General features: G+C 41.8%; 1 protein-coding gene across 3 annotated transcripts in view; it reads right to left on the minus strand.

The window, feature by feature from the left end:
- LOC134905261 (uncharacterized) overlaps positions 1-15,997 on the minus strand; it is a 177,618-nt gene that overhangs the window by 127,460 nt on the left and 34,161 nt on the right. For all 3 annotated transcript variants that reach the window (XM_063914637.1, XM_063914620.1, XM_063914628.1), the window contains one exon: positions 5,241-5,319. In XM_063914637.1, the coding sequence (XP_063770707.1) occupies positions 5,241-5,319 (79 nt within the window). The remainder of the gene's footprint in view (positions 1-5,240; positions 5,320-15,997) is intronic.

Genomic DNA, 15,997 nt, shown 5'->3' on the forward strand with positions numbered 1-15,997 from the left:
AAGGACTATTGAAAAGTTCATAAATATAAAAATGAATTCAGCAGTTGTGCTATATTTACAGTAGAGGCATATATTTCAACTGTAAATTGTAGTTGATTGCGATACAATAATTATTTTGGCAAATAATAAAGTGAGTGTGCTTGGTGAACTCACTGCTTCTAGCCAATCATGTGTACAGCTTATAATTAGAGATGAGCGGGTTCGGTTCTCAGAGAACCGAACCCTACCGGACTTCACGCTCCGAGCCTGGATCCGAGTCAGGCTCGGGTTTTGCCGCCTGACTCGGAAACCAGAATGAGGCAAAACATCATCATCCCGCTGTCGGACTCTCGCGGGGTTTGTACGTCATTTTCACTCCGGCATTGGAGAGTGTAGAGAGAGGACGTGTCTCCATCCTCAGTGTCCTCAGTATCGTGTCTTGTGCTGCATCTGTCCAGTCACAGTGGTTGTGTCCTCTGCTGCCATATGTCCAGTGCTGCTGTATAGGGTGCTGTGTTGTGCTGCATCAGTTCAGTGGTGGTGTATTGTACTGCATCAGTCCAGTCACAGTGGTTGTGTCCTCTGCTGCCATATGTCCAGTGCTGCTGTATAGGGTGCTCTGTTGTGCTGCATCAGTTCAGTGGTGATGTATTGTGCTGCATCAGTTCAGTCACAGTGGTGGTGTCCTCTGCTGCCATATGTCCAGTGCTGCTGTATAATAACAAGTCCCTTACAGTGTTGCTGTGTTGTCCTGCATCAGACCAGTGGTAGTGTCCTGTGCATCAGCCATCAGTCCAGTGACCAGTCACAGTGGTATCCTCTGCTGGGGTGGTCTTCTGTTTGCCGGCGGTCGGGCTCCCGGCGCTCAGTATACCGGCGCCGGGAGCCCGACAGCCGGCATACCGACACTTATTTTCCCTCGTGGGGGTCCACGACCCCCATAGAGGGAGAATACCCGTGCCCGTAGCGTGGCGAGCGCAGCGAGCCCGCAAGGGGCTCATTTGCGCTCGCCAAGCTGTCGGTAAGCCGGCGGTCGGGCTCCCGGCGCCGGGATGCTGGTCGCCGGGAGCCCGACCGCCGGCCAGCCGTAGTGAACCCCTCTGCTGCCATATGTCCAGTGCTGCTGTATAGGGTGCTGTGTTGTGCTGCATCAGTTCAGTGGTGGTGTATTGTCCTGCATTAGTCCAGTGGTGGTGTCCCTGTGGTGCCGTATATGTCCAGTGGTACTGCCGTGTATGTCCAGTCAGTGTCAGACTGGGGCATGTAGGGCCCACCGGAGGGATGCAGTGGTAGGGGCCCATGTTTAGGGGTGTGGCCAGTCTCTAGAGGGAGTGTGTTGGTCCCCTAAATAAATATCTACAGTAAATACTGTAGTGCATGCAAGATAATGTACTAGATTAGTAACAGCAAGTCTGGAACCTGATCCCTAGAGGAGGGGGTGGGCCCCCAGGCAGTAGGGCCCACCGGTGGTTTCCCCTGTACCCCTGTGGGCCAGTCCAACCTTGTGTCCAGTGATCCTGCCGTATAATTCCAGTAATCCTGGCGTATAATTCCAGTGGTACTGTCGTATAATTCCAGTAATCCTGCTGTATAATTCCAGTAATCCTGCCGTATAATTACAGTAATCCTGCCGTATAATTCCAGTGGTACTGGCATATAATTCCAGTAATCCTGCTGTATAATTCCAGTAATCCTGCCGTATAATTCCAGTAATCCTGCCGTATAATTCCAGTGGTACTGGCATATAATTCCAGTAATCCTGCTGTATAATTCCAGTAATCCTGCCGTATAATTCCAGTAATCCTGCCGTATAATTCCAGTGGTACTGGCGTATAATTCCAGTAATCCTGCCGTATAATTCCAGCAATCCTGTCGTATAATTTCAGTGGTACTGGCGTATAATTACAGTAATCCTGCCGTATAATTTCAGTAATCTTGCCGTATAATTCCAGTGATCCTGCCATACAATTCCATATAAATCCATATAATTCCGTATAAATCCAGTCCAGTGGTGTTGCCATATAAATTCAGTGGTGCTGTCCTGTGCTGTATATTATTTACTCCAAATAAAGGGGTTATTAATATTTAATCCAAATAATTTTTACAGGGTTTGCCCTGTGTGGTGTAGGGGTACGCTCACCTGTGCTGCATATTATTATAATAGCTCCAAATAAAAGGGTTACTTATTATTATCCAAATTAATTTTACAGGCTTTGCCGTGTGTGTGTGTGTGTGTGTGTGTGTGTGTGTGTGTGTGTGTGTGTGTGTGTGTGTGTGTGGTTTAGGGGTAAGGTCTCCTGTGCCACCAATATTGTGCGTGTATTACATCTGGGCAAATTCCAGCACGTCCCATGTTGTTTGTGCCGCACACTTTTGCACCTCTTTTTCTTCTTTGCATGAGGTGCTGTTTGGGGCCTAGTTTTTGAATAGTGCCATCCTGTCTGCCATTGCAGTGCCACTACTAGATGGGCCAGGTGTTTTTGACGCACACTTGTGTTGCATAGCTTAGTCATACAGCTACCTCAGTGCAACGTTTAGGCCTAAAAACAATATTGTGAGGTGTGAGGTGTTCAGAATAGACTGGAAATGAGTGGAAATGAATGTTATTGAGGTTAATAATACCATAGGAGCAAAATTACCCCCAAATACTGTGATTTTAGCTGTTTTATTTTTTTGTTTTTCCAAAATCTTCCAGATCCAAAACCAAAACACGCAAGGGTGGTTGTGGCAAAACCAAGCCAAAACCAAAAGTTGAAAGTGGAATTAGAACGAAAGCGAAAACACAAAACACGAAAAGTGCCAGCCGCACATCTCTACTTATAATACAGTTATAATGCATTTGTTTGTGTATGTAATATATCCAATACCTGTGCTGATTCATAAATTATTCCAGTGGATTTATACCAATGTAATATATCACCCCTCTTTGCATTTAACCTATGTGTGTCACACTCCACCTGGCTTTACTTACTGTCTCCGGCAGTGTTGGCTGGGCAGGTGTCTGGCTTTAACCTCTTTCCTGCAGCCGGTGTCTCGCTCACTGCTATAGGAGAGCGCACGTGGATCTCTGCAGTATTTATCAGTGCAGACAGGTGACTGGTAATGTGGCACTTGGTGCCAAATTTAAACCACTTACCTGAGTTGGATTAAGGCTTTTGGAGGCTCGAGACACTTAAGACTTGGGGGGCCCTAAAGACCAACATTTGGGATACCATTTAAGTTCACACTAGAGACATGAACATCTCTCCCCCAGCCATACCCACCCAGCAGGTGGGAGCATTCCCTCCCTACCATTCATCCAGTGGGACAGTACCCAAAGCACAGCACTTTGTGTTTTGGGTGATGACACAGCTTACCTTACACCATCTCTGGGTGGGCAGGTACACTGTCTGCAGCTACTCTAAGTCCTGCCACCTCCACTCCTCTCACATGCTGCTAGAAGTGCGCTGAAAGTGAAATAAAACTGTGATTTCTAGCTGCGCCCCCCCCCCCCCCCCCCCGTGTGATTTCTAGCTGCTCCTCTCCTGTTCAATCTATACAGCTTGTGGTTCACTTTTTCACTGCAGCTGTAACCAAAGCTGGGGCAGATCCTGGGAGAAGGGGGCCAGGGGAACCGTGCCCCCTTCCTTAATACGGCTTTGCTACTTATCCTATTTCAACCACTCTGGCACTAAAGTCAGACTATCAGGCTCACCTCCCCATGCTCCATCATTCTAAGACCTGGCTGCTGCCTACAGATACTCATGGTCTGACCCGGCCTGTTATTTGCTATGCTTCTTGCCTGGTACCTTGCTGTGGATTCTAGTATTTGATTTCTGGCTCTGTTTGACAATTCTCCTGGAGTCTCCCGAGGTACTACTCTCGCCCATGGCTAATCTGAGTACTCTCCTGTATCCATTCTGGTATGTCAGCCTGCCACTCTAGGTGCTCAGTTAGAGGGTCATGGGTCATGACCTGCATACCAGGTGCACTGAAGTCCAAATCCCCTTGTGGAGGTCTCTGGTGAAGACAACCGATGCGTTAAACTGTCTCTCTGTACCGGGAAGCGCCAGACCTAATAGACTGTAATTAATCCATTTAATCCTTGAGTTTGTGACCATGCGTGAATGACCAGTGGTTTCCAAGTAATGCCCATGGAGATGCAGCTGAGATGCATGTGACTGTATCGCTTGTAGATGCATGTACTCTACTCAGACACATGAACAATTGCTAAAAAATGCAAGATCTGTGTGCACAGTGGACGCGACTCTGAATGAGGTCCTAGATTTTTAAAGTGACTGGTCTTAAGATAGTTTCCACAGATATGTTACACATTTGCTGTTACATTTGAGAGATGGAACATTGAGACCATCACTCTGCACAGTAAGTGGTGGGTGGGGCGTGATTTTTACCTTCCCCTCTTGGCACCACTGCACTCTGCTCTGTTCGCCCCTCTCTGTGGGGCTGATTTATTAAGCTCGGTGGAGTGATAAATTGGAAGGTGATAAATGACCAGCCAGTCAGCTCCTAACTGTCATTTTTCAAACCCAGCCTGTGACATGGTAGTTAGGCTCTGATTGGCTGGTGCTTTATCACCTTCCACTTTATCACTTCACTGAGCTTAATAAATCTGCCCCAGTGCCTCTTGTCCTCTGTGCACTCTCTTAGCACCCCCTGCACTGATGGCATTCAATACTTACCAATGTGGATAGAATTGTCTGTTACATGAGGGGAGGGTCTGGGCCCTGGTTAAGAGTATTTTTTAACATTTTATTTGTTATTTTTCTTGTTCTTAGGCCATATATACAAATACAGGTTGAGTTTATTATATCCAAATTCTTGGGACCAGAAGTATTTTGGATTTTTCTGTATTTCAAAATATTTGCAAACCATAATGAAATAAATATTTGGGACCCAAGTCTAAACAGAATACATTTATTTTGCTTATACACCTTATACATATAACATGAAGGTAAATGTATACAGTATATTTTTATTTTGTGCATGAAATAAAGTTTGAAAGCATGAAACAAAGTTTGAATACTATCTCAGGCACTAAGGGACCTATTCATGAAGCAGTGAAAAGTCTGGAGAAGTGAGCCTGTGGAGAAGTTGCCCATGGCAACCAATCAGCTGCTCTGTATAATTTTATAGTAAGCAAATTATAAATTTTACTTCAATGCTGATTGGTTGCCATGGGCAACTTCTCCACTGGCTCACTTCTCCACGTTTCACTTCTTCATGAATAGACCTCCCTATGTGGATGCTAATAAGTTACTTACAAAATGTCATGCCCCTCTCTCGGTGTTGGTATGTGACCAGTCTGTGGGATTAGCTCCCATGTTAAGTCAGTGGGAGCAACTGTTGAAGAAAGCAAGCATTATATTTCTTTTTAGCATTTTTCATTGCATTCTATGCACATTATAATTGTTAAAATAATTTTTTTAATGGAGTATATCAACCTTTACTTATACCTATACACAGCAATCAGTAATCATGATCAAACTAAAAATATCAAATTGTTTTCAAGAAAGTGCAAATATATAAACAACTAAAATTATAATAATAATCATGAAAACCACATCAGGTCTTTCCCATATATTAAAACCCTTCAGTCAATAGCTGGGAGTCTGACTTTAAAAGTATCCTGCTGTTAATTACATAGAAAAATATACCATACAATACAAATGAATTATAATAATATAATACTGTATATCGAAGCTATCATAACAAATTTTTGCAAAAGTACGTAATTTTGCACCTAGATCGAAAAATTGTTGTGAAAAAAAGTTACCAAAGTCAGAAAAATAATCCTTATAATGTGAAAATGGGTAAATAATAAAAAAAAAGAAGAAAAGATAGTATTACAATTTAATTATAACATACAATTTTGTGAAGATAAACAACAACCCAATGGCCGGGTACACATTAGGGCCTTGATTCGGTAAGGATCGCATTAGCCACATTAGACAGGGGAGTGACTATGATGATGCATTTCAGCGCGAAACGCGTCATCAGCCACCCAGTCCACCCACTTTACTAGCTAAGTGGGAGACCGCGGGAGACTTGCCCACTCTCTGAGGGGGCTGGGAGCGCCATATGATTTTTGGGAGCCTCCCAGCCATTCCAGGAGAGTAGGCAAGTATGTGCTGTAGATAATATAGCCATCTAAGCAATATTTCCATACAACAAAAACCAGAATTTTCTTTATTCCCAGATGTAGTAGACTGCTTTGACTCGGTAGTTGTTGAAGATTTACTATATTTTGAGTATGTGATGTCAAAGTCAAAAATATTACATAGAGAGAACATACAAACTGCACACATTTAAGTCGCTATACTTGCAAATATGCGCAGCGAGCACAGCAATATATATTAACACACGCATTTACACAGACATGGCACAGAGATGGATTCGACACTTATTTCATACAGTACATAATTATAATAATATCAAGCACCAGACATCATGGAGATTTAAAATTAGCTAATGAATTAATGTCATGAATGTGTATTATTTGAACAGAACCAGATACGCCCGTCATGTTTGATATTGAAACAAGCAGATTGATGTGTAGATTAATTTGATACTTGTTGTGAAGTTGTGGGACATTGCAGCGGATAGATATGATTATATGTATAAAAGCTGAAAATCACTTTGTTAGAACAATGAATGATACAGTTCAGGGCTGAACCTGATCAGCATATACAAAGGAAGAGAGACCCCTCCCCCAGGGACTGGTCAAACAGGAAGGTAGTGCCTGGCCAAAGAGAGAGGTGTGCAGTTGCTTGTGAACTCAGAGAACAGATGTAATGTAGCTACACTCAGAACAAAGCTCTCAGAAGCATGGCTGGATCATCACCAGGCACCTTACAAAGGCTAAGTATCATAATCTCAATATCTCATGGCTGATTGGCATAGAATAGTTTTAAATATGTGTTTGAGGTAGAGTAGTTGTGAAGTGATTGTTATAGAGTGGTTGGTTTGGAGATACAAATGGCTTAAAGATAATGAGGCTTGCGCAGCTGTGTGATTGTTGGGTGTTTGTGCTGAATACTCTATGAAATCTGTAATGAATTGGAACAGTAGACAATCTGTAGCATAGCATTCCTGGTATACATTTATGGTTGGTGATTTATAACAGATTATAGTAGGTTTACATGATGCATCTTGCTGAAGGTTTGAAGTCAAAACATACTTCCTTTGTTACTGTAGTCATGTGCTTGTAGCAATGGCAGGCTGATATGTGTGGTTACATTGTGATCTGGTCTTGTGATGATTCATATCGCATAGCCAGCATACCATATGCTCTGGTTATTGAGATACTGAGTTTGTTTGGAATGTGAAATTGAATAAGATGGTTCTAGGAAGTTGGATTGGAATCATGGAATAAGATTAGTTGGTTTGAGTAAAATGGCTGCTGCTGGGTGTTTTCCCCTCCCCCTTTTCAACCATGTGTTCCAGTCCTTGGAATCATGGGAGGTTTCCCAAAATGGAGTCTAGCTTCTGTCCCATGCGGTATTGTAGGGTTGTGTATATAGGGACAGCCAGTATGGGTAAACTCAAGTATTTTCTCCACAAAGATTCTCAGCATTGACTAACATGCGCAGCGATTGTTCCTCACATGTGTAAGCTTCTCTGCAACCATATTGTCTCTTATTTAATGTTATAAGCCATTCTCTCTCTCCTTCCCCTTTTAAAAGTAATTGTGTCTTTATTGTATTTTATGTGTAGTAACTTGGTTAGATATTCTATGTTATTTTGGTAGTGTACAGCTTGTATTGTATTATTCTTTTTGAACGTTCATTCTCTCACTAAAGGCGTTAGAACCTTAGACCGGTATTCGATTGATTATTATAAATGCATAAAGGTTCTCAGAGCGTCATAGTCGCTCATACAGCTTTTAAGCTAACAAGGTTACACTGCATTACATCTACACATTGTCACTGCACAAATGTTTACAGTATAAGTACATTCCTTAAGGTATAGTTAAGGGAGTACCCTTGCGGTACTTTTTGCGCCAATTGCGTACTGTGTTCTTTAACGTGTTTTTAATAGGACAAATATATTCAGCTTTGTCAAGTGGGGGCTCTCCTCCGGTCTTCACATATCTGCACTAGGTAACTTTAGCAGACATTATCGATCAGCAAAAGGCGGGAAGGTGCTATCCCTCGCAGTGCTGACCAGATAAGCGCCTGCTTCACTTGGTAAGGAGTGCTGAGGGAATTCGGGAACTGGAAGGTAGGAACAGTACGTTATTGTCTTTGAAAATCTGTTTGTTTTTTTTATTATTTCTATTTGGTGCCAACTACACACGCAGATTGGATGGTTTGTCTGTTTAAATAGGTTTAAAAATACATTTAAAAGTTGCTGCATAGCCTTGATATAGTTTTTTTTTAAAAACTCAGGCCTAGAATAACTTTAGGAGTTTGAATGATGACTTTCTTTGTGACCAGAAGCAGCATGGTCTGTCCACCATTTTGTGTGACCCTCATGGAGGTGAAAGGGGGAGGAGCAGCGGCCATTTTGGGAAGGTCAATTTTTTTTTTCTCCCCTAAGCGGCTGATTTTCAGTTGACTCAGGAAATAATCAGCCATCCATTGTCAAAAAGAAATCATCATTTAATGAGTTTTTTTTAAATGCATTTATTTAATCTATATCATAGTCAATCATAAGTAATAGTGATTGGTACTTATATGTAATATCTATATGCGTGTGCTTACATTAATGTATGTTATTAGATTAAATTTAGAATTGCATGTTCATTTGTGTAATTTTCACATCTCACCTTCCTGGTTGCCATTTCATAATTGATAACGTGCTGAGAAAGATTTGTTGCTATTGGTAGTTAAAGAGTAAAAATGATACATTAAGGAGTAATACTTAAAAGAGTAATTGTAAAAACAAGCACACAGCATAGAAGATACTGTGTGGGGTTTGGTAAGCGTTTATATAGTGAAATATTGCTTACATTTATAGTAAGGCGATACAGAAGCCACAAGACAATAGCACACATTTGTTCAGTTTCCAAAATTTAGTTTAAATACCTTACTTTACTGTAGTGCCTCTGGGGAGAGCTATCAGATTACGGGAAATGATTTTTCTGATCAGAAAACTATAGAATGATAGTGGGTTGAAAACGGTATGAGTGTATTGAACTCCTCTTGGTGAAGTCTTGGTGAAATCTTGGTGAAGTAAATCTTGGTGAATCACGGTCTAGGTGAATACGTGATGAGCACGGTCTAGGTGAAAACGTGCGTGCACGGTCTTGGTGAAAACGTGCGACGGAGTGTGATAAAGTTTTCGTTGTATTACGCTCTGGCTGTTTTGGAGCACAGTAGGGAGACTCCAATGATCCTACCATTTATGGGCAACAAGTGTCTATAAGTGGTACGATTGGACCGCACGGTTGTATGTGTGACCAATAACGCAACGTGATATGAGGTAGTATATCCATGCGTAAATCTTGCCCTCATACGTGTTGTAGGGAGCACATGCAAGCGTGATTTGTGTAAAGAAGGGAATTTTCACTGGTCTCTCAGGAAAATCTCTAGAGATAGGGCCTGTAACGGTTACACGTGTCTGCTAGAAGGCGGACCGGAGATACCCGGAGCAGAAGAAGCTGGTGGAAGAGCTTGGAAAACTCCCACCGTAGACTGTGTTTGGTGCATTTTAGGAAGTTTTTCTGTGTTAAAAGAGGTCCACAATGGCAGCCAAGTGCACAACACAGGGACGTTTAGCAGTCAGAGTTCAGGCTGCAGAGGCTTGCAGACCCCGAGGGTCTGCTCGGTTAGTAATGTGGGGAAGATATGGTCCCCACACTGAGACCTTTTGTGATGAATGGACACGAATGACTGTGGGGGATAAAGCACCATTTCCTGGGATAGGTAGTTTTGACTCAGAGGTATTGCATAATTTAAGGCGAAGGATCTGTCTCATAAAATCCGGGAAGCAACGGATCAGACATTATGATTGTTTACAGTTATGGCAACAGGAAAGTGAAATGCAAAGAAATTTAACTTACATATCTGACCCTCATCTTGGGAAGAGAGACATGGCAATGGAGAGGATTATGGTTGCAGAGAAATGGCACAATGTTGTACGATAAAAATGCACTTAGTAACTGTATTAAGAATGAAAGTAACAAATGTAATAATGTTTATAAAAATGAAAGTGTAAAAATCACAAATGTTAACCTGTGCAAGTCGCACCCCATGTTAAACTTCCCTCAGGATTACCAGCAAGAAAGTGAGCCCAGCACGATATCGGCACCTCTTCCAGCAGCCAGCCTACAAGACATCCAGGTGGACGCGACCAAATTGGTAAAGACCGTAATCAAACCTCCTAACGGAGGGTCAGGTGAGGTCGTGTCCACAGGTACGTACGGTGTTATATATCACGCGCAAACAAATGTACCCCATATTGTAAGACCAACACAAGGTGATGTAATTGAATTTAGTCCTGTCAGGGTGATCACAGTCCCCAATGGGAAGACTGACTATCAGGGAATCATTCCCGTCAAGGACAGTGCAATGCGCCATCCCTGGTCCCGGACAGAATTGAGATCAATCATGTCTGATTTCCCAGATCCTAGGAAAGATCTAAGTGTATGATCAAAGATTCACAGAAGGTATATCAACTCCCTAGACAACGACATAATCATGGTATCCAAGGAATCAGGGAGGTACAGGGAAAGCGGTTGATGGTGATGAGCATCCAAGCGTTTGAGGAGGCATCAAATCAACCAAAACCCCATTTCACTGACACTTGGAGGAAGCCCAGGGTTTGTGATCTGTGCAAAAGAGAAGGACATTATGCCAGTAACTGCAACAGCCCACATAAAGTCAGACCCCCTAGACATGAATATGAGCATGAATATGACACACCAAATTATAATCAGGGATCATATAGGAAGAATTTTGGGCCACACCCATAATATATAGTCAGGAAAGGGGATCACTAGGACTGATGGTAAGCCTGAGGTAACAGTTAGAAAAAAATTGGGAGGTCATTCCCTGAAGACACAGGAATGACCGGGTGAAACGTTGTAAATGTATCTGTGAAATGTTTCTTTTTCTCTCCCCATCCCTGACGATTATTGGTAGGACTCAAACATTGCATATCTGCTTGGTCTTTGCAGAAGTCTACCAAACCCCAGCATGACCTATCCGCATCAATGTATCCTGGCCAGATACAGAGGGTGGAGTATGGAGGTGCTGGTGGGAGGGACTGCGCAAGGAAACCATTGAACATGTAGATATGACAGCCTGATGATCTGACAATGTTTTAAAATGTTTGAAAAAAATGTTTTTTTTTTTCCTGTTGTTTATTGATGTGTTATGTTATATATATATATATATATATATATATATATATATATATGAATTGTTCTCTCTCTCTTTTGTTTTTTTTTTTGTTTTTTTCTCTCTTCTCACTCATGTTTTCATGTTTTAAAGATGGTATGTCACACATCAGTTAGACAAATGGTAATGCAAGATTTTTGCTCCTTACAGAAAGATCGCTGGTTTGGAAGGAATATTGCATCACCGGAATGTTCGTTTGGAAGACTGAGAGACAGCACCTTTGAGATGACAGCAGAACGAGAAGAACAACAAGACTAGAGAACTAATTATCGTAACAAGTTTCTCTCCCCCTCAAACTGTTTTCCTATACCCCCATTACAAATTTCTCCTTTTCTCCTCCTGTAAGATGGACTCGCCTCAAGAGACTGTGATATGGATTTTCATGTTGACCCTGATGTTGACCAGAGCAGTCTGTTTCGGTGAGAGTACCAGTGAGGTCGAGAAAGGATCCAGAATGGGTTTCTGATGACTGAGACGGAGGTGTAAATTTCCAATAGCAACACAATCACCAAGCAAAGGCGAGTACCGGAAACGATCTAGCAGCCATGTTATTTGTAAACATTGTGAAGGATTGTTAGCTGAAAAAAAGAACTGTATCTGTAGACTCTGTGACAGTGTAGTAGAGGATGGGTGCATCAAGAAATGTCAGTCCAGTTTTAATATCCACATGGACCGGCATCCATTGAGTGACTATCACTCCTTAGTGGGTAAAGTGTTAAATCAGACAGATTGTTGGGTATGCTTTCAAGTACCTCAAGGCCATAGCAAATCAGGCTTAGTACCATTCCCTTTAACGGTAGGGGAGGTACTTGAGTTAAGTGGTGGGAGGCCGGTGGACAGGAGGTTTAATATCTCCAGTCCTCCTAGTTTGAAGCTCCACCAATATCATGTGGATAGATCCCTAGTATGTTTTAACATTTCCAATCCCCGAAAGCCGGGAAATTGGGAAGTGTCATGGAATAACAAAACCAGGACCTTTTCATATAGAGCAGATAGAATGCCCACAGATACAGAACTTATACACCACATAGCCAGTAGAGGAAAATCTTTCCGGTATAGGTATACCCTAGGAAGTAGGATTACGAGAGTTGGAGAGGTATCACCAGGATACTGTGCACATATCGTACAAACTGATACGTGTACTAAACAGATGGGAGAATTAGGGTTAGGAGATTTCACATGGAAGATGTGTAATATGGTAATGTCCTACTCCGTCCCATATGTTCTCCCCGATGATGCATATTTCATATGCGGGAGGAAGGCGTATAAGTGGCTTGCCCCAAACTCTGAAGGATTGTGTTATATTGGAAAAGTACTGCCTGAAGTAATGACTGTATCACATGCCAAAATGAAAGATATACACCGTGGTGCCCAAGCTCCTTATACTCACACCCACTACGAGCACGTAGTTAAAAGGCAACTGACAGAAAGGACAGAGCATCCGGCCTCTGATCTGATCCATGAATCCACCGGGATTCAGGTCCTGCTTGCGTTAGATTTCACTCGCACCGCTAGAGGAGTGATGAACTATAGATACATATCTGCGCTTGCAAATTTGTTAGACAATATCACAGAAATGTATGATGACACGTTTAGGTATACTGGAAGAGAACTTCAAGCTTATAAAACAGAACTGGTTCAGCATAGAATGGTTCTTAATTATCTCACAGCAGTGACAGGTGGATATTGTGTCACACTGGCAACGCAGTACGGCGTGAAATGTTGCACATATATTACAAATAGTACCGAGGACCCGGTCGAGGTCATAGACCAAAAGATGGACGATATTCTCCAATTAAAGTGGGAATTTCGCAGGAGACAATCTCACTCTTGCTGCTGTGGGTAATGAGCTGACTGGTTGGGTGTCATGGTTGAACCCGCGAAATTGGTTCTCTGGTTTAGGAGAATGGGCTCAAGGAGTCATAGTGGATGTAGGGAAGTTTCTCCTATGTATCTTAGGTGTTGTCATATCGATTGGCTTGATATTTAGATGCGGTCAGGCTTTAATGAAGTGCAAACGTAGTACCAGGGTAATGAGTCTAAGGAGTGAGGAAATTGTAATTCCAATGGATTTGATCTATGACCCAACGGTAGAGACAATGATGTGATGAAAATGCGATTATACGGTCCGTTTCTTTCACCTGTTTTTCCGTTTTCTCCAAGGTAAAAAGACCCACTTGGACGAGGAATTTGATGATCCAGTATACAGACAACTGATGGATTAAAGAAGAAGTTTTGACAACCTTGTACACAGATAATTGATGAACTATGCCATAGACCCCCAGTTTCCCTAGAAATTTTAAATTTACGCTAGCCCAACACTTTTGTAAGTCTATGGACATTGACAAAGCTTTTGCTCGCACCTTTTGGGCAAAAGCACAAAGAAGACTGCATTCAACAGAAACCAGACAAGACTTCAACCGACAAATGTTCATTAACTTGACATAGAATACCACTGCATTTACCATAATTGTTCTTTATCTTCATTTCTGCAACCTTCAGGTAATGACACACATAGTCGATAGGGAATACAGGCACAGATATCAGCAATCACATATTCCCCCATTCATGTATCATCAACTAAAATGTGCGCCCCCAATTTGTTGCAACCAAAATCCGAAAAGAGCTCGGTAAAGTTTGACAGCCCATCCACAGACCCGTACCGCGGGATAAGAAGGAATTCAAATGTATACTTCGCAATACCTCGAAGCTTGATTTAAAACACGTACGGCACGATGATACATGACCCCCCAAACATGGATTCATACACACATGCTTCTGCTATCTCACTAGGTCATACCCTTTTCCCACCTTCTTCTCTCCTCCCTTACCCAATCATAGAAATGTATTTACATATGACATATATTTTTCTCTTTTTGAAATGTTTTAGGAAGTGGCAGTTATTGGTGACTGCCAAAGGGTGGACTGTCAAAGTCAAAAATATTACATAGAGAGAACATACAAACTGCACACATTTAAGTCACTATATTTGCAAATATGCGCAGCGAGCACAGCAATATATATTAACACACGCATTTACACAGACATGGCACAGAGATGGATTCGACACTTATTTCATACAGTACATAATTATAATAATATCAAGCACCAGACATCATGGAGATTTAAAATTAGCTAATGAATTAATGTCATGAATGTGTATTATTTGAACAGAACCAGATACGCCCGTCATGTTTGATATTGAAACAAGCAGATTGATGTGTAGATTAATTTGATACTTGTTGTGAAGTTGTGGGACATTGCAGCGGATAGATATGATTATATGTATAAAAGCTGAAAATCACTTTGTTAGAACAATGAATGATACAGTTCAGGGCTGAACCTGATCAGCATATACAAAGGAAGAGAGACCCCTCCCCCAGGGACTGGTCAAACAGGAAGGTAGTGCCTGGCAAAGAGAGAGGTGTGCAGTTGCTTGTGAACTCAGAGAACAGATGTAATGTAGCTACACTCAGAACAAAGCTCTCAGAAGCATGGCTGGATCATCACCAGGCACCTTACAAAGGCTAAGTATCATAATCTCAATATCTCATGGCTGATTGGCATAGAATAGTTTTAAATATGTGTTTGAGGTAGAGTAGTTGTGAAGTGATTGTTATAGAGTGGTTGGTTTGGAGATACAAATGGCTTAAAGATAATGAGGCTTGCGCAGCTGTGTGATTGTTGGGTGTTTGTGCTGAATACTCTATGAAATCTGTAATGAATTGGAACAGTAGACAATCTGTAGCATAGCATTCCTGGTATACATTTATGGTTGGTGATTTATAACAGATTATAGTAGGTTTACATGATGCATCTTGCTGAAGGTTTGAAGTCAAAACATACTTCCTTTGTTACTGTAGTCATGTGCTTGTAGCAATGGCAGGCTGATATGTGTGGTTACATTGTGATCTGGTCTTGTGATGATTCATATCGCATAGCCAGCATACCATATGCTCTGGTTATTGAGATACTGAGTTTGTTTGGAATGTGAAATTGAATAAGATGGTTCTAGGAAGTTGGATTGGAATCATGGAATAAGATTAGTTGGTTTGAGTAAAATGGCTGCTGCTGGGTGTTTTCCCCTCCCCCTTTTCAACCATGTGTTCCAGTCCTTGGAATCATGGGAGGTTTCCCAAAATGGAGTCTAGCTTCTGTCCCATGCGGTATTGTAGGGTTGTGTATATAGGGACAGCCAGTATGGGTAAGCTCAAGTATTTTCTCCACAAAGATTCTCAGCATTGACTAACATGCGCAGCGATTGTTCCTCACATGTGTAAGCTTCTCTGCAACCATATTGTCTCTTATTTAATGTTATAAGCCATTCTCTCTCTCCTTCCCCTTTTAAAAGTAATTGTGTCTTTATTGTATTTTATGTGTAGTAACTTGGTTAGATATTCTATGTTATTTTGGTAGTGTATAGCTTGTATTGTATTATTCTTTTTGAACGTTCATTCTCTCACTAAAGGCGTTAGAACCTTAGACCGGTATTCGATTGATTATTATAAATGCATAAAGGTTCTCAGAGCGTCATAGTCGCTCATACAGCTTTTAAGCTAACAAGGTTACACTGCATTACATCTACACATTGTCACTGCACAAATGTTTACAGTATAAGTACATTCCTTAAGGTATAGTTAAGGGAGTACCCTTGCGGTACTTTTTGCGCCAATTGC

Source organism: Pseudophryne corroboree, chromosome 1, assembly GCF_028390025.1.
Source record: "Pseudophryne corroboree isolate aPseCor3 chromosome 1, aPseCor3.hap2, whole genome shotgun sequence".
Taxonomy (NCBI): Eukaryota; Metazoa; Chordata; class Amphibia; order Anura; family Myobatrachidae; genus Pseudophryne; species Pseudophryne corroboree.